General features: G+C 35.0%; 3 protein-coding genes across 3 annotated transcripts; 1 reads left to right on the top strand and 2 right to left on the bottom strand.

Moving 5' to 3' along the window:
* Window positions 1-480: 480 nt before the first annotated feature.
* On the top strand, window positions 481-4,503 carry LOC108979951 (enolase 1, chloroplastic). Its single transcript, XM_018950754.2, has 7 exons — window positions 481-1,087; window positions 2,063-2,370; window positions 2,693-2,847; window positions 2,924-3,241; window positions 3,521-3,667; window positions 3,755-3,805; window positions 4,119-4,503. The coding sequence occupies exons 1-7, from the start codon at window positions 666-668 to the stop codon at window positions 4,182-4,184; spliced, it is 1,467 nt and encodes a 488-aa protein (XP_018806299.1). The 5' UTR covers window positions 481-665; the 3' UTR covers window positions 4,185-4,503.
* Window positions 4,504-5,670: 1,167 nt separating this feature from the next.
* Window positions 5,671-7,192, bottom strand: LOC108979946 (strictosidine synthase-like). Its single transcript, XM_035690739.1, has 3 exons — window positions 6,918-7,192; window positions 6,364-6,555; window positions 5,671-6,157 (listed from the first exon to the last, which is right to left on the bottom strand). Exons 1-3 carry the CDS (start codon window positions 7,190-7,192, stop codon window positions 5,671-5,673), a joined length of 954 nt encoding a protein of 317 aa, XP_035546632.1.
* A 2,566-nt stretch (window positions 7,193-9,758) lies between these two features.
* LOC108979954 (phenylalanine--tRNA ligase beta subunit, cytoplasmic-like) lies at window positions 9,759-23,489 on the bottom strand. Its single transcript, XM_018950756.2, has 20 exons — window positions 23,254-23,489; window positions 23,082-23,137; window positions 22,858-22,958; window positions 22,274-22,403; window positions 22,054-22,169; window positions 21,263-21,329; window positions 20,571-20,612; window positions 19,102-19,143; window positions 18,886-18,962; window positions 17,997-18,123; window positions 17,747-17,914; window positions 15,330-15,458; window positions 15,082-15,216; window positions 14,829-14,963; window positions 13,562-13,636; window positions 12,512-12,619; window positions 11,865-11,954; window positions 11,685-11,768; window positions 10,209-10,299; window positions 9,759-10,063 (listed from the first exon to the last, which is right to left on the bottom strand). Exons 1-19 carry the CDS (start codon window positions 23,309-23,311, stop codon window positions 10,231-10,233), a joined length of 1,809 nt encoding a protein of 602 aa, XP_018806301.1. The 5' UTR covers window positions 23,312-23,489; the 3' UTR covers window positions 9,759-10,063; window positions 10,209-10,230.
* Between the last annotated feature and the right edge of the window lie 507 nt (window positions 23,490-23,996).

Genomic DNA, 23,996 nt, shown 5'->3' with positions numbered 1-23,996 from the left:
TCCTCCACGTGTCCGTAGGTTGAATCCCTGGGCTTGCAGACTAATCCCGATTCTTGAAGCCTTAGACTTGGACCCTCCAACACATTGGCTTATCCATCCGAAACCCTGAATATCTCTTCCACCATCTCAATCTACTTCATACATTTTAACTTACTCCTCTCAACTTAAAAAAGTTAAATCAATCTCAATGAGATTATTATTATTTATAATTCAACTCAACTCAATTCATTTAAAAATTATTACCAACTGTGTGTCGGATGTCACTGTATCCGGCATGTTCCATCTATGCACTCAATTCAAAAGGAAAAATTAGAAATTCTCGTGGATATAGTTTTCAAAATCTCAACGTCTGCGTGGATTGTGGAACGAGGAAATGGACCCCACACAAACACACTCACCTAACCTTTTGTAATTACGCCTCTGCCCCCTCGTGGCCTAATTCTCAACGCGCGTCTACTTCTGTCTTTCCGATTCCAACCACCCAACAACACACAAAACTGTCAAACACAACACACTTTCTAGCTTTTATCGGCCCTCGGCGGACTTTCCCACTCTTTTCCCAATAAAAACCCATCAACTTTCTTTCTCTCCAAACACTGCCTCTCCCCTCCCCGAAGAATCTTGAACAGTTGAGCTTTCATTTCATCAACAATACACAGAGACAAATGGCTTTAGCTTCCCAGGCCGCCACCACCACCAAACTCCTCCAAAAGCCCTTCATCCCCTCAAAGCCCTTACCAAAGCCTCAAAATTCCACTCCCTTCAAGCCCAACAAACTCCGCCCACTCACTGTTCAATGCTCCGTCGCGGTTGCGCCGGCCGTCGTTAAGGCCTCGAGAGAGCATGCGGTGAGGTCGGTCAAGGCGCGGCAGATCATTGATAGCCGGGGCAATCCGACGGTTGAGGTCGATCTGATCACCGATGCTCTCTACCGATCGGCTGTCCCCAGTGGAGCCTCCACGGGGATTTACGAGGCCCTGGAGCTCCGAGACGGGGATAAGAGCGTTTACGGAGGCAAAGGTGTCCAACATGCCGTCAACAACATCAACCAAATCCTTGGCCCTAAGCTCGTCGGCGTCGATGTTCGGTACATGTTTTTTTCTCTGTCATTGATATATTACTCACATTTTTAATAGCCTAGTGTTTGTTTGTGTGGAAAAGAGTTCGCGGAGAAAGTATTTTTCTTTTAACTGAAAAAAGATTCAATGTAGGTTAAATAAGAATTAATTTTCCTTGAAGCTTGGAATTTGTTTTGGAGTCCAGTGAAGGTGGAATTATGAAGTGAAATGAAGGCTCATAAATCAAGACAAGATCTTTGTTTTGTTACAAGTTTTATAAAGCAAGCAGAATAATTATTTTGAATATAGTTTTGGATATTCCGTTCTAACTATGAGGTATTTTTCATACATGCAAATGTTATAGCCATTGTAGTGGAGGTTTTATTAACCATATAGCCACTGCAGTGACACTGCTCAATATTGAGTAGCTGCCTTCAAATTGTAGTAGAGGTCCCGGATGAGTCTCATACCAATTGTGCACCATAAATGAAATAGATTGTTGGATGTATTATAAGTAAACTATATACATGAGCGTCTGGTTTTTAGGAATCATGGCATACAAGTTAGAGATTATTCTACTGGTAGGTATGGAAAATTTGAATTGAAGCATTGCTTGTTAAGCAAATATATATATATATATATATATATATATATATTTTTATAGTTGTTAAGCAAATAAAAAATGTGAAGAAAAGAACTAACTTGAAGTAAAAAAAAATAAAAAATCTATGGAAAGTTCTTGTAGTTCAATTCAATAGCATGTGGTTACAAACTAAGTCACTCTAACTGGACTGTCATTCAATCAGGCTACGACTGAAATGAGCTACTTTGTATGGTGTGCTCATTTCTCAGCCTGTTGACACCTAGCTTTTGCCAACTTTATTGTTCTTGCTTAGTGATTCTCGTAGATCTTGATGTATGTTTAGATATACTTGTTAGAGATGGAAAGTTAATTCTTCTGTTTGTAGGTTATAGCTCTGACATTTTTTCCCTCTGTTAACAAGGAACCAAGCTGACGTGGATGCTATTATGCTTGAGATCGATGGTACTCCAAACAAGTCAAAATTAGGTGCTAATGCTATATTGGGAGTATCCCTAAGCGTGTGCAGAGCAGGTGCAGGAGCAAAGGGGTTGCCCTTGTACAAGCACATCCAAGAACTGTCAGAAACAAAGGAGCTTGTTATGCCAGTTCCAGCTTTTAATGTGATAAATGGAGGCAGCCATGCTGGAAATAGTCTGGCCATGCAAGAATTTATGATATTACCAGTAGGTGCGACCTCATTTGCAGAGGCACTCCGCATGGGTAGTGAAGGTAAGCGAATTAATTCTCTTCTTGCCACAGTTGCCTTTTCTTGAGTTGGTACATTCGTTGTTGGCTCTATTTTAACAGCCATACACATGCCTTGTTTTTTGGTTGGAACTCTGATGGTTAGATGTGATTCAACATGGAGCATGATTATAACATGCATACTGCAATTGATTGAGTTTTTTATGCAATGCTTGGGTCTTTACTAATTAAAGACTTGTGTTGTCATTATGAACATGTAGTTTGTTCTTAGCTTGTTATATAATTAAACCAAATGCCCATCATCTATGATGAGAAAACTAACTGGTCTATCTTTTTGAGAAAGCAGTTTATCATATATTGAAGGGAATTATTAAGGCCAAATATGGACAAGATGCTTGCAATGTTGGAGATGAAGGGGGATTTGCCCCCAACGTTCAGGATAACAGAGAGGGACTGGTATTGCTAATGGATGCTATTGAAAAGGCTGGTTACACTGGCAAGGTATGAGGTAGTGATTTTTTGTATATTTTGTTTGAAACGTAGATTTTGCTCATGTGGCTTTGGAATGACAATACAGATTAAAATTGGAATGGATGTTGCCGCATCAGAGTTTTTCACTAAAGATGGGAAATATGATCTAGACTTCAAGAAACAACCCAATGATGGAGCTCACGTGCACTCAGCACAGAGCCTTTGTGAGCTCTACAGGGATTTTGTGAAAGAATTTCCAATTGTATCAATTGAAGATCCCTTTGATCAAGATGATTGGAGCTCATGGGCTTCACTACAGTCTTCTGTTGACATTCAACTTGTAGGAGATGATTTGTTGGTTACAAATCCAAAGAGAATAGCTGAAGCCATTCAGAAAAAGGCTTGCAATGGTTTACTTCTAAAGGCAAGCATCTATAATTCACCCCCCCCCCCCCCCCCCCCCCCCCCCCCCCCATAGTTTGCCGATTCACTCATAATGAAGCTATAAATTTTATATTTTTCATTTTTTTCCTTTCTGATTTCGGGTAGCTGTCATTCTTTCCCTCATTTTCTACAGAGTTTCCCTTTGTAATCCATTCAATCTTCAACTTTTGTAATTACTAAATTTACCTGGACTCATCATTGTGAGGACAAAGGCTATGTTTATGCTGATTTAGCTCATCTTTTGTCCATTCAATATCAGGTTAACCAGATTGGTACAGTGACTGAATCTGTTCAAGCAGCACTTGACTCTAAAGCTGCAGGCTGGGGCGTCATGGTCAGCCACCGTAGTGGTGAAACCGAGGATAACTTTATTGCTGATCTTTCTGTTGGCTTGGCTAGTGGACAGGTTTTAATTGCTGGATTAATCAACATTACTATGATTCATATCTATGTTATTGCTTTGAAGTTGACCATTGTATCTTCAATCATACAGATCAAAACCGGAGCTCCTTGCCGAAGTGAGCGGTTGGCCAAGTATAATCAGGTAAATTGTAAGCTTTAGTTATCTTCTCTGTTCATATTTCATATAACCTTTTGAAAGTTTGGTCTGATTGTATGGTCTAATTCAACCCAATTTCATAAGTTTATGACCGACTAATATTAAATATTGCAAATGGAGTAATACATTCTGATGTTTCTCATAAGTCCTGATAGATTACACAAAGAAGCCCATGCATCTTTGGAATTGACGTTGATGTTCCCAGAATGTCCTTGTGCTCGTTTTTCGCTTATCGACCGAATTTCATGACTGTTACTCATCACAATATATTGTTTCTGGGATTTTTTTTTGGTTGCAGCTTCTCCGCATTGAAGAGGAGCTCGGAAGCGTGCGTTATGCCGGTGAAGCTTTCAGATCACCTTAGGGACAAGAAAATAGCTATTTGTCAAAATTTTCTTTTTACAATCTTGAAAGAGTAATCTCTCAACCTTCCTTTCTGGAATTAGTCTACAGGATTAAAGTTATCTGAGCTGCTACTCAAATAAACGGAGGAAAGTTTAGATGAATTTTTGCTTGTGTGAGTCAGCTTAGATGTGATCTAAAAGCATTAGCTGATCAATTCTTCCATGTGTCTCGTTTGGAACTGAAACTACTGTTTTCTGTGAGTGAATAACAAAAGTTGTGCTGTGAAGCATCTATTGTAGTAGGAGATAGATGAATCTGTCTCCTGTTCCAGGCATCAACCAGTATCATTTGTAGTTTTCCTATTTCATCAGCCCATTTTCCACATTTCCTCAGCCCTTATGGTGGAAAATTTATTTCATAAAATCTTAGAAAGAAGAATCGAAGTTTGCCTTCTGCCTCATGCCAAAGACCTCTAAGCCTTATTCTTTTCCTTTTCTAACCAAACCAAATTCTAGTGATTGTCGATAGGACTACTGAGGAAGATGAATATGTATAGTTCATACATACATACATACTTAAAACAACCAAGATAGCATCAGAAGAGTTGGGCATATAATATAGTCTCTAATACAGAAGTTTTTGTGGGAGGACCAAAGGTTCGAAACATAATCTTGTCGCATGACCAAGCATGGATCTGCAACATCAGGCGTATGTATATTTGGTCAATTATCATCTACTTTAGTCTTTAAGTACCTAAAACTGGTCTATAAATTTGAGGAATCCTTCTGTCAAGAATGAATTCAAGGGTACTAATTAAATGGGCATGATTGACCGTCTGGAAAAATCCATTGGTAGACCTATGGAAAGAAAAGAATATTGAAAATGGATTTACTATGTATCAGTTACTATTCACTCACACACCAATGGAGGCGAGACTTTCTTTGTGAGAGGAGCCAACGGGAGCTTCTCTTTGTGTGGGTTTAGTTGAATTTTTTTTTGCCCTGAAGTACTTTAGCCAATAGATTCAGTTTGTTTGTGCTGAGTGCCTACCAAGTGCTATGGAGAAACTTGTTTCATTCCTAATTTATTTTGATAAACACCAAACCTTGAGGCATACTATATATGGGACTAAAATAAAGTATAAAGCTTTAAATATTCCTGTTTTTACACTGCATGCATGGTTGATGATCTTGTATCAGCTCTTCCTGGTGATATGCTTGGGGAAACTCACTTGATTTCCTGTACTGCATTCCCTCCAAACAAGACCCTTTTCATCATTTGAATTGAATAACATACATTTAGTGTAAAACATGAGGTGTTTTGATCAATTTCTATTCGCTTGACAAGTTGTGAAATGTCCAGAATATCCCATCTTTTACATTAAATGGATTCTGTAATGATGTCAAATATGGAAGAATAGATAGCATGAAAATTGAAAAACTTTTATTCAGTAGGGTTTGCCAGTGGTTGTTCAAGTCCCGCCATTGCAGTGGTAGCAGAACTCTTTAGGTGTACTTATAGAGACCAACAAAGTTGGTATATCGAGACGCTACATAGTAACTAGCCCCAGCAAACTGCACAACTCCAGTGATTCTCGTGGTGTTATATTCATTTTCAAGTGACACTTTTTCCATAATATTTCCGTCTCGATTGATCCTTATCCTGGTGGGCACAGTTTCTTGTGAATCTGGTTTAAATATATTCACAGCTACCCAAAAGAAGTCTCCCCCTGGTGTCCTCCTTATCTTATTCGGCCTTCCTGGGAAGATTATGAGAGTTTCAGCAGTATAAATCTGGGGACCTTCAAGCCAAAACCTCTGAATTCTTCCTCCTATAAGCTCTGAGACCAGAATAGAATCACCATTTGCATTGACTGCATCCCCGGCAGCTCCGGAAAGCCCCCTTAGCAACACAGTTACCTGTTTTGTCTTCATATCATATTTCAGTAAACTTCCTGTTCTGTCATTATTCAGAACTGCCTGTTCAATATTCCTGCATGATATATAGTAAGTACACTGATTTACCCCCAATAAATCTCAAGAAATTACTTAAAATGTACTACATCAACAAATTTGATTGGAGATACTAAGGACTCTAAGATAAAGCATAGCATTAAAAAGAACCTTAGCTGTTACACACCACTTTCTGTAAAGTAAATATCTCCGGTCCTAGGGTGGAGGCTTAAACCGTTAATGAACCGGAAGGGCACACCATTTACGGCAGAAGCAAGCTGGGTTGCCAGCCTTCCGTCAGTCCCAGCCACCAAGATACCATAGTATGCATCAGCAATAAAGAGCTGGTTGGGTGCACGGTTGTACTCTAAACTTAATGGCCTCCCACATCTTGGTTCCAAGTCTCCACTAGTTTGGCCATCACATACCGCCTTGGACCTGAATCAGATTAACAACAACATGAAATATTTATAGCACAAATTGAGGCACACATACACACAGAGATTAAAGAACATATATATCTAATTAAGGTCAATGTTCAGATACTTTGCTGATGATATTGCTCATTATATGCATGTTCTTTTGAGCCTGTAATCAGCTAGCTAGAATGGATTACTGTGTATGATTCCATCTCATTTTGTATGGCTTTGTTCTGATACATATATGTGCTAGAAGTCACGGGGCTCTGTTCAAACTACTCGAGGCCTCAAATATAAGAGAAATAGACAAATGAAGTGAACCCTACTATATATACTTGAATAGAGTATGGGAGAATAAGAAATTGTCATATATATACTAACCTATTCCCTGTAGTGGCAAAATCTGAGAAATTAGAAGTGGCTGCTTGATATTTGAGGATTCGACCATCTTGGACACTCACATAGAAGTCTTTAGGAAGGGCGGTAGGAAAGCCAATGGATGCAGCAGCAGTGACACCTGATGGCAAGGGGATCTTGACAAAAGTTAAAGAAAGAGCCATATGAGGTGGAATGAAGAAGACCAGAATTAGTAGAAGGATATTGGAAATGGGGTTCATGGAAACCCAGCTGCCAAGGACAGAGAGTACTACAGCCATGTCTTTGAATGAAGATCCATTGCCATCCACATTGCATGGTATTTATAGGCATGCATGCAAATTAGTGATCATTGATTTTTTTTTTTTTTTTGGTTCCTTCTTTTTCTAGGCAGTATCTTCATCTTGCATTGATGTTTTTTTTTTTTAAAAAAAAAATTCATGAACATTAACTTAAGAAAAGATGATGTTCAACTGGTATGTGCTAAGCAGGAAAATTTGGCTGCCGTGAGAAGTCGGTCGATGACGTTTTCAAAAGGGTTAAAAAATGCAAAGAAGTTGCCAAAAATATTCCCTAAAAAGTGGTAAAAGCTTGACTAAAATGGGGATATTTTGTAATTTTCCCAAGTTGAGTTAAAATGATGGATTATGAATAGTTCATCTTTTTTGTACAGACGCAAGGATTTCTTGGCCATACCAACAAATTGTACAAAACTCAATACAAAATGATGTAATGCATTGGATATAGAGAATTAACAAACAGGTAGTGGGTCAGAGAGTTGAGCTGTGAGCACAGTATGTAACTGAAATATCCCTCCGTCTCCCCCATCGATCCTAGGCTGAGTTAGTTTTATATGGATGAATATACTCTCCATCTAAATATATACGACTAATGCTACATACTATTGTAGAATGTGTAAATACCGTATAATCGTTTTAAAAAAGAGTGAGATCCACTATTAAAAAATTAATTTTCTCATTATGTGAGTTCTGTATTTATTTACTTCTTTCAAACTGATTACACGGCGCTTACACACTCACGATTGCAACTATCATTTATTATTATTATTATTATTATCCCATCATTACAACAACAATCCAATAATTGATATGACCCATTACTTTTTTAATTTTTCATAAAAAAATTAAACATATCTCAACATGCTTCATATATACAAATAATCTCAATAGAATATACAAAACTCACTTAAACATCTTAACTAATTATTATTCATAGAGAAACTTAAATCATCTGAGATACTCTTAACATCCAAATGGAGCCTAGATTTTGTCAAGATTTTAAACGTTCAAGATTTGACCCTTATAATAATTCTAACTCCTATCCTAGTTTTCTCGAGTAATACTTTTCTTCATTTTAGATTTTGTCATCTTCAGTCATATATTTTTTCATGTGATACATTTTAAACAAATACTACTTAATCGATTGATAAATACAAACGCTTAAAATATATCACATTAATATGTGCTATTAGGAATGATATGACATATTTATGATGAACGGGAACATTATTTTCTTTTATTTATTTATTTTTATTTTATCTTAATTGATGGTCCAAAGCATAGAATAAAAGAAAAATTATTCTCATCAGTCACTATTCACGACCCTGCATCCTAAAAAAAAACAAATTTTCACGTCATGTTGTGTGGGGTGTGTGACGTGGACAGTTGCTGATTTGTAATAAAACTCAAAATAAAATAATAGTTAAAATTCTTTCTCTCTTCCCATTCCCATATCCGGAAGGGAATTAAAGTGAATAATATAAAATATATATATATTTTTTAAATTTTGTTACAAAAACAAATGGAGGAAGGTCTGAAAATGGCAGTAACGTGACTAGTTTATGTCAACTTGACTCCAAAATTGCACTTCCCTTAATTTTTATTTGGACAACAAGCTTTTTCTGTTGGGTACGTAACGACAGATTCAGAAATGATTATACAAAAAATACTCTTCATTCAAAAATACTTTTTATTCAAAATATGGTCACGTTATAAAGAGTTGTATGTGTTTCAATTTCCTTGTCTATTTTCTTTCCTAAGCTGAGTATTTCGAGTCTGGTACCTCTCTTTTACCCCTCGTGGAGTACAAGAGGTATGTATGACCATAAGGGACACTGCCAAGCAAAGGTAGTGTAACTTAAGGCCTCGTTTGTTTTTAAAGATAAAATGAGATAAATTAAGATTAAAGTTAAAAAGTTGAATAAAATATTATTAGAATATATTTTTTAATATTATTTTTATTTTTAGATTTGAAAAAATTAAATTATTTATTTTATTTTATGTGAAAATTTAATAAAATTATAATGATTAGAAGAGAAATTTTCAAAGTTTTTAAAGTTTTGAATTTTAGTCTTGAAAATAAACCAGGCCTAATATTCCCTGTTCTTTCACATGGCTAAGGAGGGTTACTCGGATTCATCTTTCAACCAACAAATGACAAGTGAAATAATCAAAGACACTACAAGTTTTACTCTCAGTGATAATAATTCATATCCATTTCAAGCTTTTTGAAAGACAACATTGAGTGCCTGTTTGGGATTGCAATAGGAAATAAAAGTTTATATATATATATATATAGATAGATATATAGATTACAATTTTAAATTGTATTGAAAACATCTGTTATTAAAAAATTATTTACTGTTTGATAAATGTGCACTTGAAGCTTCATACAACAAGTAAAGAGGCATACATATATATATATATATATTATTTTATTTTATTTTATGTCGGGGAACTTCTCCAAGGCAGGGCCCTTCAGACCCATCCTTGCAGAGTAAACCCCGGTCTTGTGCACCGCACCATCGGAAGTTTCCCTACATGGAACTGGTTAAATTCCTGACATATATATAATATCTTTTCCTCGTTGATTATATAAGTTAGGCAACAATACATAGCTGATGTTCAAAGCATGGCTAAGAAAAAAGAAACAGAAAGAAAAAAAACAAGCTAATAGCTATCATATTTATGCTATATCAAGACTTAATATTGGGCAACTGATGATATTCCTTGACTGCATCAAGGGTGGCTCCAAACTTGACTGAACCAAGTATATTAATGGATGCCGATGTTATTGGCTTTTATGGCATTGGAACTTCTGAAGGACAAGCATTGGAAGCAAGGCTAATGTGCCTGTGGTTATTTAATAACACATAAAGCATGCAGTGCAAGCAAAACTCAATATTAGTAAATAGTTGAGAGAGAAAAATGATAAATCTTCAATCTTATGAAGAACTTAAGAAAACTTAGTAAAGGAAGAGATGTTAAAGAAACTTACATAAGCTGCTATGAAATAAATCCTAAAAAAAGCACTGAATGCTGAGTTCAAAATAGGCACAAGGATCAGGGATGTCAAACTTGTTCAAGACCTGAAGCCACAGATTATATTCTCAAATAAGATAATTGTAATTCCAAACATGAAAGAACCTAAAAATGTCCCCAAATTGACCTGATAAAACAAAGGCCAGAAATCCCTAATTCAAGTAGCATATACTAATGTTCCAATGCAATGCAGAAACATGAGATACATCATTAACATGACTTGCATGCCTGTAAAGTGTTACATCTCTTGAAAACCAATTGGAAATACACCGACCGAACTAGTCTGAATTAGTCAGTTTCGGCCCATTTCTACATCAGTTTTGCTTGGTTCACTAGAATGAAAATCCGGTCATGCAGGTTCACCTTATGGTTTATATGCTTTATTTTTTAGAATCGTGTAAGAAAGAAGACACGGTACCCATAATTTCTATGGTTTATACCCTTACCTAATCCTACCTCCTCGTAAGTATTTCCTCTCAATCTCATAAGTGCTTTCAACAGTTTCCACCTTATGGTTGGCATAGATCTTTGTTTAGCAGCTGGGTAAACTAGGGGAAAACTTGAAATCTTAGAATTAATCAGGGACTGAATCCAACGAAAGCTGATTTGAAACTTCAAATTAATTGGTTTCTTTTCTTTGGATCGTGCAGGAACTCCCAAGTTGCGTCATTAATTTTCTTTTCTTTCGTTCTCAACTGTAACTAGATTTTATTAAGGATTATAGCTTTTTTTATAGGGGCAAGGTTTTGGGATTTTTGTAACTCCCTTGCTCCTTTTTGTATAAGGTATTCCTCTGCTATAAGTGAGAGCTAATCAATAAAATTGGGATACCGTCTTTTTTCTTTTTTTGAAAAAAAAAACTTGAAATTAATTCAGTTTCAGGGGGATTGCATAGCATTGGTGGGGAATTTTTCAACCAAGTCAATTCTCCCCAAAACCAACCATTCATATTCCTAGGTGGGGGAAACCAAGAGATTATTATTATTTATTAAATATTAAATCCATATAGCACAATTGTCGACCTTGCCTGTGAAGTAATAGATCATACAACAACTGCTAAATCAATGTCTAAAAACTAATGCCTGATTCCAGAACACAGGTAAGTCCAATGGTGTGCAATCATTTTCACCAGCTGTTGAAGCAAATTAATTGTATACAATCACATGGCAATCAAATTTCAACCAAGTCCAGTGAGAATGAGTCCCTCAAAAGTACTTCACGCCCAAATAGTTTTTCACGAAACTACACGATATTATATGATCAGGATTTTAAATTAAAAATTAGAGCACAAATTAAACAGTTAAAGCATTATCTTAAGCAACTGAGACTTAGAAAAAGAAATGAAAAAGGCAAAGTCAAGGAAGAATTGCACAATATCATTAATGCTTTCATATAGTGCTCAAAACACAAGTATTTATGGAATAATATTTACCTCAGGGTGCACGATTCCGGATGTTCCTATTCGCTTCCCTTTATAAATGATACTAGCTTGGGTACCCATAACAAACTCAGGATCCTTCAGAATATATCAAGATGGAGAACATCAACAACAAACACATACATATAAAAAAGCAACTGCAATGGGAAGGGGAGAGAAACTCTTGAGCCTTACATCTGAAGGCTTTAGATAGAATGTTGTATTGTCATCAGGTGGAACTAGCCCAATTACTAGCATGATTCTTTCCACCAAGCCATGAATTATCTGAAAATTATAAGTTGGGAATTAGAAACACTGGTGAATCACTTCACAAGTAACACATGAATGATCAATTTTTTTTTATGGAGTTTGTTTTGGATAATTAGTCTCTCTTTCCTTCTATCTCTCTGTAAGATAAGCCAACAGTCTTTGGATCACATTCTTCCTTTTTTCTTTTGTGCAGAGGGGGTAGTTTGGGATCTGAAATTAAGTATTTGTCATGTTCAATTGATTATGCTAAGTCGGCAAGATCTAGAGATTCTCAAGGGCTTGACAATGACGACTGGAGAAACATGAGGGAAACATGCATACAAACTTTTGAGAGTTCTCTAGCACAAGTGTAATTGTTGGGGAAATCATGTCTTGATACACAACTGAAAATTATAATATATGAATTACCAGTTATGCAAGTCATCATACAATAAATAGAAACAAACTGAAATTACTCAAAAAATCAATGATTAGCCTATTAGATAAAACTTTTTCACATAGCTATTGACAATCACAACTTCATATATTCAAATGTTAATAACCAAGCTGAGTATGATGAGATCCTAATGTACCTCATATCCTGCAGTAGCACCACAATATAGAGCAGCAAGCTGGCGACGATTTGTTGCTCCTACATCTGTAGTCTCATCCAACAGCACTATGTCACCCACTTCAAAAATCTAGAGACAAAATTAGAAATGAGGGAACCTTCTCCAGAGATGTACAACAGAAAGTACAGGAAGAGTATTACCATGCAAGATGAAGACACGAAAAAAAAAATCCAATAAATGCAAATGATGCTAAAAGATGTCACTATTACAAAGTGTGGAGAGAGAGAGAGAGAGAGAGAGAGAGAGAGACATCTTCAATTGAAACAGTTGGAAATAATTTAGTACTTATAAACAGTTGGAAAGGAATGACAGGTGCTTTAATAACAAGGAGCGTGCAGTGGGGGAAATCTGGAACTTTTTTGTATTCTCTCTTTTCCAGTGGTTTTCTGCTGTTGTATTGAAGTGAGGGAATGTTCATGAGTTTTTATCTTCTTTCTAGCCTACTAGAATGTAATTAGGTGTCTCACTTTGTATACTCCCTGTGTACTTGGGCATTACCAAGTTTCATTCGCATCAATAAAGATTATTACTTATAAAAAAAAATTAACTGAAGGTATTAACTAATCAAGAATGTGAACTGATTACATTATAACCGTTACATAGCTTCTAAGAAATTCATAAGCTGCCTTCTTTTTCCCTAAATGCATAAGCTGTCTATTAATGGATTAAATAACACATAAAAGATGCTATATTTAATTCAATAGTTTTTCATATTGGGTATTTAGTAATGACAATGAAAAAAAACATGCAATAAACACATAAATGATTACAAATAAGAGATCGTCAACTTGAAACATAATTTTACAAAGTTTGTATTTATCAACACACAATTAAACAACATGACTCCACAAAAAGAGCATTAGAACTAAGAATAATGACCCAACAGAATTAAATGGTATGCAGTACTCAAAAATTAGTCAGCCGATATGCTCAGAGATCTGCTAATATGATAGAAACTTAACAGACTCAACCATAGAAAAATCAATGGTCTATTGAAAAACTACAGTGCACCTTTATGGGCTTTGGATGGCCTTTGTTCTGTCCAACAGTTTTCAATATACCAGGCATAAGACTGGTACGAGCAGTCTGTGGAAATGGAGCAATGTGTCAAACATTAGATAAATAAACAGAAAAAAAAAAAAGAAGAAAGATACATATTGTTAAAATTCTTATCATGTGTCTTTTTTTTTTTTTTTTTGATCAGTACTTATCATGTTTAATTTAAACATCAGAAATTTCAACTGAACCACATGAGGAAAGAAGAAAAAACAGACAGCCGAAATCAAATAAACTAGGAAGAAAACCTTCAGTTTAGTGTTGGAAGTAGACAAGATATTAAGCTACACCAAGATCTATTTTGATTAAAGGAAAAAAATGCATTCACTTCAATGAAAAAATGGAAATGCACAGGCCTGCAAATCAGGATAGCAACTTCAATAACATCTACTTATTAAAAAAAAAAAAAACTTTGATAACATCCTAAAATTGAGACATACAATCTTGCTAATCAATCAACTCAATTTTGCATACCTAAAATTCATTACTAAGTTGGGAAGAAAATATCTGGTTCAACTCTACACAAAGTACTTATCATGCATGCTAGAGATCCTAATTGGGCATAGAAAATCATGCAGTTCATAAGCACAATTTTTTTTATAACATATCAATAGAAACTATAATTTGGAGGATTGCGTAGAAGGGATAGCAATAGACCCTAATATAGCAATCAACCCCAATCATCCTCTTTAATAGGAATGAATACTAGGATGGAAGGTTCATATCCAACAGTTGATTTGAAAAAATATGGACCCCATATATAATCCATGATGGGGTATATTTTTATTTATTTTTTGATAAGTAAGAAATTTCCATGATGAAGGCATATTAATAGATTGTATATCACAGTAGATTGTATATCAATATATATGTTATAGTATTTATATAATCTTCATACTTCAACACTATAGACTACTAACAAAATTCAGTGAAAGGAAGCGAAGAAGGAAACCGCCTAATCAATCAAACAGCAAGCAGCGCACACAGTTACAATAAAAAAGAAGAAAATGGAGGCAACATGTTAAAAAAAATACTGGCTTCTAAAAGAAATGCAATTCATGAAATGTGATTAGTCTTGATCCAAAAAGGGAGAACAAAAATAATAATAGCAAGGACAGAAAAGGAGAAATTCTTAAAAAGAAATATGAGTACCTAAAACTGTTCTTTCAAAATCCCGCATTATCGCAATACAACTGAGCACACAAGGCTTAGGATTACAAACCTCATTTTCAGAGGAACGAGGATTTTCAATGATCACTGCATTTGATCTGTCTCCTTCATGATTTAACATTGCAAAATTGTCATTAAGCGAGCACAAGATAAATGACATGACCTCTGTAAACCCACACATTGCCATCTGGTTGCAAAATAAATAAAAACAATGTTTCACAGATAGAATATAATTAAAAAAAACTATATGAGGAACGATAGCACTAATCAAGAAACAATCCAGATTTTTTTAATCTGCTCTGTACCTCTAATCTGATAAGATGACTAAACTCTTCCAAGCGCAGTGGCTTCAAAGACACAGCCCTTCCCTTTGAAACATTGTACCCCTTAGCAATCGTAATATCCTTAACATTATTGTAGCCATAAGCAATGGCAACATCCTTAGCAATGAAAAAAATGCCTTGTCAATACAAATACAAGTGTGACACTCCAAACATTTTTGGTACAGAAAAGAGGCATCAATAAAATGGCCAGGTTTTAGTACTATCAATACCTCCATAACATCACATGGGTGAAGAACATCATTTCTAGTTGGAGGTACAGATACAGTAATATTGGAGTTACTATCACCCGACACAGACTGCTCAGCACACAATTGCATCCGATTTAACAAACTAGTGACCTGAATGATAGAGAACAGTGAGAAATACAAGTTATAGCCCTTGCATATGATGAATTACGGTCACTGAACACAAAAACACAAATATCTGCATCACAATGTGACATTCTACTCATCATATTGCTAATCTAATGCTACATTTGTTGGGAGGGAGAGGAATTGTGATACCCCATATGATATGGAAGGGTAGATGGTGTATGAGATCCCACGTTGCTTGGAAAGGAGAAGTTCTTGCTTTTTATAAGGTTCCAATGGGACTCTAATTGTATCATTGACTAGTCCTTTTGAAGTATAGGTCATGTGGTTTGGGTCTTCCATTGGGACGTTACAAATGGTATCTCAACCAGAAATGTGAGACTTGAGCCGTGCCACCTACAATGGACAAGCCCGACGAGGACGTAGGGAATTTAAGGGGGGTAGATTGTGATACCCCATATGATATGGATAAGGGTAGATGGTGTATGGGATCCCACATTGCTTGGGAAGGAAAAGTTCTTGCTCTTTATAAGGTTCCAATGGGACTCCAATTGTATCATTGACTAGTCCTTTTGGAGTATAGGTCATGTGGTTTGGGCCTTCAATTGGGGCGTTATAGGAATGCAGATGGAAAGGGTTCAAAAGGAGATGCAGAGGATAAATACCATCCCACCAATTACAATCGGACAGATCAGATATAAGAGGGGGGCAGATTTTTTGTTTGGCTAAAAGAGGAAAAGTGTTATAAAAGGGAATTTGGGTTTAAGAGTTGAACTACTGAAGTTATAGGCAACAAAATTACTTTTCATTATAAGGAAGAGAAAAAAGGAATATAGATAGTGAGAAAATCAGAGAACTAGAGGCAGGGCCCTGGGGGGGACAAAGAAAAGGATTATAAGCAGCAAAACTACTGAGAAGAATATAACAATATAACAAGAAGTTCTTTTTTTTTCATTAATACTAACAGATGAACAGGTCAGGCCCCAGTTACACAGGGCATATATACGAGAGACAAAGGGTTATGTCGTATCATTACTCTTGCAATATTCTCACCTGAGCCAGCCATTACAATTCACAAGCGGATTGAGCATTCCACTCATTCTACAACAATTTTAAATTATGGATGTGTTCTGGTCCCTCTTCATAAGTGGGGGTTTCTCTGGTATACTTCCCATATAGTTGGGTTGCACTCCTCTAAGCTTAAATAAGATATATATATTTATTGAAAAAACAATTTTAAACATTTGACACCTTCATTTTATTAAAAGAAAATATTGTTTTTGTAACACAACATTATCATTATGCACCAATGAGATAAGACATGCTCCACCAAATATCCCAAGGCATGAACCCTATGGAAAGGCCTCCTACATCTTTCTTCGTCAGTAAGGCATGAAATTGGAGCCCAACAGGGCATTTATTGCTATAAGATAACCAATGTCATCAGAATTTCTTGAGTGCTAATTGCTTAACTTCTAATCTTTGACATGGAACTTTCTATGCAAATTAAGCTTGATATGCTTAACTAAAAGCTCAAGTTGGATTATCCCCAACCGCCACACTAGAAATACAGCACATACAGCTACATATTAAGGCAAGCTCAAGCTCTATAGATTTTTGACTGGAGAGCTCTTGAGCGAGTATGTATCTGAGTATCTGACTAAACCTTATCACAATTTTGCATTTTCCTTAGAAAGATGGTTGGATGATCATAATTCTTATGGGCAGATAAACAACTATGCCTAAGGTATCTCATATAACATGAAGCACACAGGACAAATCACATTCAATCAAATAGGTCACCAAGAGAGGATTTTTTACATTGATACCAATCACAATCTTCCACCATTATCAATATTATTATATATATAACTGTCATGGGAGAAAAATGGCGTCAGTTAAAAAGAATATCTCCTACAAATAATTTTTATCAATGTTGTCTGGAAGCTTGAATGTTTATTCACCCACAAAAAGTATCGAAAATCTCAGAAAAGAAGAGCACTTCTAAATTTTCTAATTCCAAATCAGTAATCCTTTGGCAATAGAAATCCTTAAGCAGTTAAAAAAACACCATTGGAAAAAAATAATAAAAACAACTATCAATAGAAAATATACAGAAATAAATTTCCAGTTCGCAACACATGAAGAGTAAACAATATAGTGCTACTCAGCCCAACCATAAATTAAAAACTATATAAATAAAGAAGCGTCTGTGCCCACAGACACAAATTACCCCCACAGAAACCATTTTAATGATTCATTTTAAGGTTTTATGAATCCTGAAATAGCAATATAATATGAAGAAATTGAAATACCTCGTCAGCCTCCAAGGGGACTCCAATTGCACCAGTAATATAAGACAGAGGAACTTCCATATTGTAGAAAGATAAATCAGGATAGACAACTGACTTCCCATTAGAATATATCACCTCAACTGGCTCAATTTCAAACTTTCTTTCACAATATTCTGAGAAGGTCGTCACCTAAGAGAACAGATAAAAACCTTTCAATCATCAACTATAAATCAGAATTACAATCCGAAACAACTGGGAACTTCTTGATTACCACTGTGTTTAAAACTATCTTGGCTTTTGTCAGATCGGTAGCAGTGCATTCAATGAACACATTCTTCGTCTTAAGAGTGATTGCTGAATGTGCACCATTGATAATTGGGGGTAAAGACAAAACAGTTCTGCATCAAAAATAGAATTTGCATTAAGAATAGAATTTTCAGGGGAAGAAAAAAGAAAGAAATGAAACATTAAAACACCAAGCAGAAATAAAAGCTATTTGGAAATAGAGTTTTGAAAATTCTGTGACTTTTTTCCCTCCATCCAAACTTCTTCACACCAAAATACAATCCCAAAAATAAATTTCATAAGAAAAACGTCTTACTTCCGTAGCAAACAAAAATCAAAACTCGAAAAAAAAAAAAAAAGAAAGGTCACAAAAATTATCTTCCCAAAAATATTTTCAATGGACCCCACCACTTTTTCAAACCAAAAAATAATAATAATTATCTCAAAAACTTTCTCAATCAAAACATGTTTTTCATGGGTCTCACCACTTTCATAAGATCCTCAAAAAACCTAGAAGATTTCTCAGAATTTTCAGGAGTTTTATAAAAATCATGCATTCAAACATTCCTATAAGTTGGATATATATCATTGGATAGGAAAGGCTGGTTGGCAGACAATGGTAACAGCATTAACAGAGGCAGCATGATTTTCTTGTTCTATGAGCATTCAATAAAAACAATAGCGTAATACTTGCCAGTACTCTCAGTAAAAGGAACAATATGAACTCAACATCTTCAAAGCAAATAAAGCTCCAATAACTTAACACAAAAAAGAGTAAATTGATAGAAGGGTAAATAAATAACAATAACTAAATAATTGGCAGGTAAAAGAGCCAAGAATTTTTATAATTTCATAAACATTAAAGATAATCATACCTTTTGTAGTCATATATCACAGGGAACACTGGTGAGTTCTCAATTATATGCAAGAATTTCTTTAGTTTCAAATCTGACTGCCAAATCAGCAGAACATAAATCAAGAAATTACATAGTAACACCTTCACAACTGATAGAAAAGTAAATATAGTAATTCTTTAGAATTGTGCATGAGCAATGTGCATGCAATCACCAATATCTTGATCTAAGACTCACCTTGTAAAACCCCATCAGCTCATCAGCTCTGAAATGCTTCTCCTAAATTGCAAAACACAAAGTTACAAGCAATCAGTTCTAATATTATACATTGACTCTGCAAGTCTGCACTATTTTCTCATTGAGTAAAAAAAAGGATGAAGCTATGACATGTAAAAGGAAAATTTTCTTAAACCACTGCCATTTCCCAAAGTATTAGAAAATTGTGGTAAGACAGCAAATTCTCTGATCAACCAGAGTTTGTTAAAAAAAATCACATTATGAGATTAAGAATTAGATTGCTAAAAATATGAACGCTAAATCTTACTGTCAAGAAAATGGATAGGGAAAAATGTGGTGTGCCAAGAAAATAAAAAACACTAGAAGAAAAACAAAAGGGCTCTTATTTGAGGCATTAACTTAGGCTGCGTTTGGATGTTGAGCTGAGCTCAGTTCTTTATGAATAGTAGTAAATTAAGTAGTGGAGGGTGTTATGTGGGGTCTATCTAAACTGAATTTAAAGTGTGTTTAGATGTTAAGATGCGTTTAATACTTTTTATGGGAAGTTGAAAAAGGTTGTGGGTACCACGTATAAAGATGTGTTAAGTTGAAAAATATTGTGAGTCCCATGTATAAGGAGGTTTTGAGTTGAGATGAGTTTAGTAATTTGAGAGTTGGGTGTTTGGATGTTAGACTCAGCTTAAAATTACACTGAGCTCAGCTGAGTCTTGCAACCAAATGCAGCCTTAACCTTCTGCCTTTGGAAGCTACCAACTACACGATTCTAAAGTTTTAAAATAGGTATCATACGAGAAGAAAGGCTAGCTTAGATATCAAGCACAATACACCAATGGGAATGAGATGGAGTTAAAAACTTGAATAATGAAAGATAAAATTTTAATCCAATTTTCATTTTATCAGGGAAAATTCATCTTTTATTCGAAAGTCTTTTAAAAGGTCCTTTAAGCAGTCTGATATTTTCTTATTCACAAGCCTAAATGATGGTTTTGTATAATCCTGATTCTCATGGCTTTATCAGGTAGCACTCATGACTTTATCAGGGATCTAACAATAGGTAACATCCGTAACTTTTTTAGCACGGACAGCTTACGTAGGGAAGATCCTTACCATGGATAGCCTAAGGAACCCTAATATTATTTTAGTTGATTGGTGTTGTATGTGCAAAAATAGCGGAAAATCTGTAGACCACCTTTTACTCCATTGCTAGGTTGTGCTCTTATATGTCTAATTTCTTTTTTGTTGGAGAGAAAGGAATGACAGAAATTTTGAGAACCGATAGCAGATGATGGAGGATGGAAGACCTAGAAACTTTTCTTCTTCAATACTCTCTTCCTTTGGGTATCAGTTATATCTTCTTCTTCTTTTTTCAAATTTTTAATTTGGTATTTCCCTTAAATACATTCAGTATACCTGGACCATGCATTTTACAATTCTTTATATAAATTTCAATTAGAAAAAAATAAGAGTACCTGTTTCAGAGGCACAAAATTTATACTTGAAGGTGGCAAGGCCTGAAAAAGATGAAAATGAAAATTGTAAGTTACTGATGTAAGTAAATGTCTCATAATTTCATACAACCTTTGGCATATCATTTAAATTGAGAAACTTTAAGCTCAATAACCTTATAAAAATATGAGAGAGGAAGGCAACTTGCCAAAGTAAACATGTTTGTGATATGCTCAACAAACTATGAGTGAGAGAGAGAGAGAGAGAGAGAGAGAGAGAGAGAGAGGAAAACATATTCAATAACCAGACAAAGAATAACTTACAAAAACAAACAAATCAGACACAATATAAAAAGCAACTTTTACTAGCAAGGAGTCAAGGACTGAACAAGTGAGAACAGAAACCAATAAATTTATCCAATCATCCAGAATAAAAAGTTCCTAACTCAAAACTCAGTTCTAGCAGATGGTTTTATGTCTAATGACTCTAATTCACATTCAGCTTCAAAGTATTGGTGGACAAATGGGTTGCCAAAAAACTTTTGGCCTAGGGCTGGGACTTCCTTCTTCCTCCCAAAACGATGTGAACTCAGATAAAAGAACTACCCGCCATACACTCGGCCATAGTTTCTCTCATACTTCAATGACACATATCCAAAACACCATGAAAATACACAACATACAATAACAAGAAGAATCAATACAAATAAACATACCTCATATGTGAAAGGGCCATGTAATGTATCCAAGTCATGGGTCCCAATTGCAACTAGGGTTCTTCGCCTAAACAAACATTACATGTGAGTTTGTGAAATGATAATTTACATAAAATCCTTAGAGAACCATCCAATGTTGATAAGACAATACTAAAGAAAAGTAAACATAAAGCCAACAGGAAACATATAACAACATTTGACAGTACTAAAGAAAAGAAAACATAATGCCAAGAGGAAGCTATTAACAAAATTGAGAGTAAAAGGTTGACTAAACTTTCTTTTTTGATAATTAGCAAAATTTTATTAAAAGGCACAATCCAAATACACAGAAAGTATACAAGAAATACACCTAATATATTTTTCCTGTATTCTTTTTTCTGGTGAGCACACTGACAGATGCTAGTTTGTGTAGGATGACACAGCCCCAGTATCAGGGGGTTTGGCTTTGAACGGCTGGCATACTACCAAACAGCATGGAAGCAAAAACAGTTTCAAATTTTAGGTAAAAACTAAGAAAAAATAAAGAGGCACATGATATTTTTCATTACTTCATGCACTCTGTTGTTTATTTTATAGTTATTCCATAAATTAAACAACCCACATATAGACTATAAAAAAAATAAACGCTTTCCTACCCAGATTTAGGGAGACAAACACAATCAAAGTTTATAAAAAATTACAACTTTATAAGGTTCAAAAGCATTTGCGGACGCACAATGAGGTGGACATAGAAGCTGATATGTATGCCAAGATACATACGATAAATGAAGCTGAGAGTCAGAATTCATTACCGACAAATGTTCTGATGGAGCTTATCTTGGAGATCAATAAAGCTGTTATATGTTACTTCATCAAACTTTATACCTCTTAAAACAGCACAAAGAACATAGGGACGAATTGAAGACGTCTGCAAGGGGAAAAAAATGAAAAGTTCATACCCCAAAAAATCAACTGTCCCACTCTAGACAAAACAATAACCCATAATAGACTTGCGAGATTCTGAGATAACACCTCTGGTTTCACGTGCATTTTAATCATTGATTTTCTACTAATATTAACCACTTTATATGTCGGCATCTCCTGTAGCCCATTGAAGATTCGAAGGGCTTGAGCAATCCCTTCAAGGCAAAGTAAATCATATCTGTGCACATCAGAAGGAAAATAATTATATTTACTTGCATTTTTTTACTACTAGAATAAATAAGAATCTTGCTAAGGCCTTCCTATATTTCAAGTTAACACAGAGCGATTTACCTACCAAAAAATAAATAACCAATATGAAGGGGGAATAACTAATTCATTCACTTCAGAAACTCAAACATAAAGCAAATCCCTCATATTGGGGAGAAAAATAATACGTGAGAGCATATACTCACATACCATGTTCTCAGAAGAAAACCAAAACGTAGTGTGTGAGAAGAAAAACAAAAACGAAGGTTAGAACAGGACATTATGAGTTCCTTCTTCGTAAGGAACAAATCAACTAACGTGCGCCGTTGAGAAACTCAAATTCTAACTTCAAAATTTGTATAAAAAAGGTTGAAGTGCCTCAGCGGAGAAAGCAATCCAATTGAGTAAAGCAGTTAATAAAATACCTATTGGCAGGGACTTCAATCTTGTAGATAACTTCTTCATCGTCCCCATCTTCCTCCTCTTCCAAATGCTTTTCCTTTCTAATAATCGCTTTCTCCGTTGTCTGAAACAGTCAAAGAAATACATTCTTGACACCCAAGAAACATACCACTTCAAAATTATCAATAGTAACAACAAAACGAAAAAGGAAAAATAAAATAGAGCCCAAAGAGTGAGAAACGCTTACAACGTCGTCGAGCTCGATGCCGAACCTGAAGCAAAGGTCTTCGAACTCTTCCTGAGCTGTGACATTCAACACCAAAACACAAAACAAAACAAATGTGAACAAAGTTTCTTCCTTCGAAACCGAAAAAACGAAAATGAAAAAAAGTGTGAGAGATGGGGGATTGAAAGCTTACTGTAAGTTTGCCCGATCGCTGCGAAGAGACGATCCCTTCCCACGCTGATAGTAGGCATGGTTGGACAATAGGAAGAGAGAACTGTGCAAAGTAAACGACTAAGCAGAAAAAGAAAGCAGGTATTGGAAAAGCGCCAATCCAAGGTTGTCGGGTTTTGTAGTTTTCTTTCTGATTCTGTTAGCGTAAACTGGACGAGGATTCCCTATAGCCCCCTCTGAAAGCTCGTATTCGGCCTCACGTCGAGTGGGAGTAAGGCTGCGTTTGTTTAGCTGAACTTAGATCTCTATAAATAGTAATGAGTTAAAATAATAAAATATATTTTATAAAATTTATTTAAGATAAATTTAAATATATTTAAATATTAATATAAATTTAAATCTATTTATAAAAAATTAAAAAATAATAATATTTCTACATGTAAAGATGTATTGAGTTGAAAAATATTATAGACCTGCGTGTAAAGAAGTTTTGAGTTGAAATAAATTTAATAATTTAAGAATTGAATGTTTAGATATTAAAAGAGAAAAATTTTATATATAAATCTCATATTCCTGCACATCACTTAAAAATATATAAATTTATTCTTTATTCTTATATTTCAAAAATTATGAAATATGAAAATAAAATAATAAAATGATATATTTTTTATATAGTATAATTAGAAAATATCTAAATCTAAATTGATTTCAGATGAACTGAATGAAGTGGATGAGAGTCCCAAATAATCTTTTATCAGTCTTTGT

The sequence above is a fragment of the Juglans regia genome, chromosome 6 (genome assembly GCF_001411555.2).
Source record: "Juglans regia cultivar Chandler chromosome 6, Walnut 2.0, whole genome shotgun sequence".
NCBI classification, from domain to species: domain Eukaryota; kingdom Viridiplantae; phylum Streptophyta; class Magnoliopsida; order Fagales; family Juglandaceae; genus Juglans; species Juglans regia.
Note: the sequence above shows the minus strand (reverse complement) of the source record. Positions and strands in the feature narration are given on the sequence as shown.

Excerpts from the sequence above, each read along its gene's own strand:
- LOC108979954 (XM_018950756.2), bottom strand. The coding sequence starts at position 23,311 with ATGCCTACTATCAGCGTGGGAAGGGATCGTCTCTTCGCAGCGATCGGG. Across the intron at positions 22,959-23,081 it reads GCATCGAGCTCGACGACGTT|ACAACGGAGAAAGCGATTAT; the intron begins GTAAGCGTTTCT and ends TGACTGTTTCAG. Across the intron at positions 18,963-19,101 it reads AGCTGATGGGGTTTTACAAG|TCAGATTTGAAACTAAAGAA; the intron begins GTGAGTCTTAGA and ends CTGATTTGGCAG.
- LOC108979951 (XM_018950754.2), top strand. The coding sequence starts at position 666 with ATGGCTTTAGCTTCCCAGGCCGCCACCACCACCAAACTCCTCCAAAAG. Across the intron at positions 2,848-2,923 it reads AGGCTGGTTACACTGGCAAG|ATTAAAATTGGAATGGATGT; the intron begins GTATGAGGTAGT and ends ATGACAATACAG. Across the intron at positions 3,806-4,118 it reads GGTTGGCCAAGTATAATCAG|CTTCTCCGCATTGAAGAGGA; the intron begins GTAAATTGTAAG and ends TTTTGGTTGCAG.
- LOC108979946 (XM_035690739.1), bottom strand. The coding sequence starts at position 7,192 with ATGGCTGTAGTACTCTCTGTCCTTGGCAGCTGGGTTTCCATGAACCCC. Across the intron at positions 6,556-6,917 it reads TTTGCCACTACAGGGAATAG|GTCCAAGGCGGTATGTGATG; the intron begins GTTAGTATATAT and ends AATCTGATTCAG. Across the intron at positions 6,158-6,363 it reads GTAAATGGTGTGCCCTTCCG|GAATATTGAACAGGCAGTTC; the intron begins GTTCATTAACGG and ends TATATCATGCAG.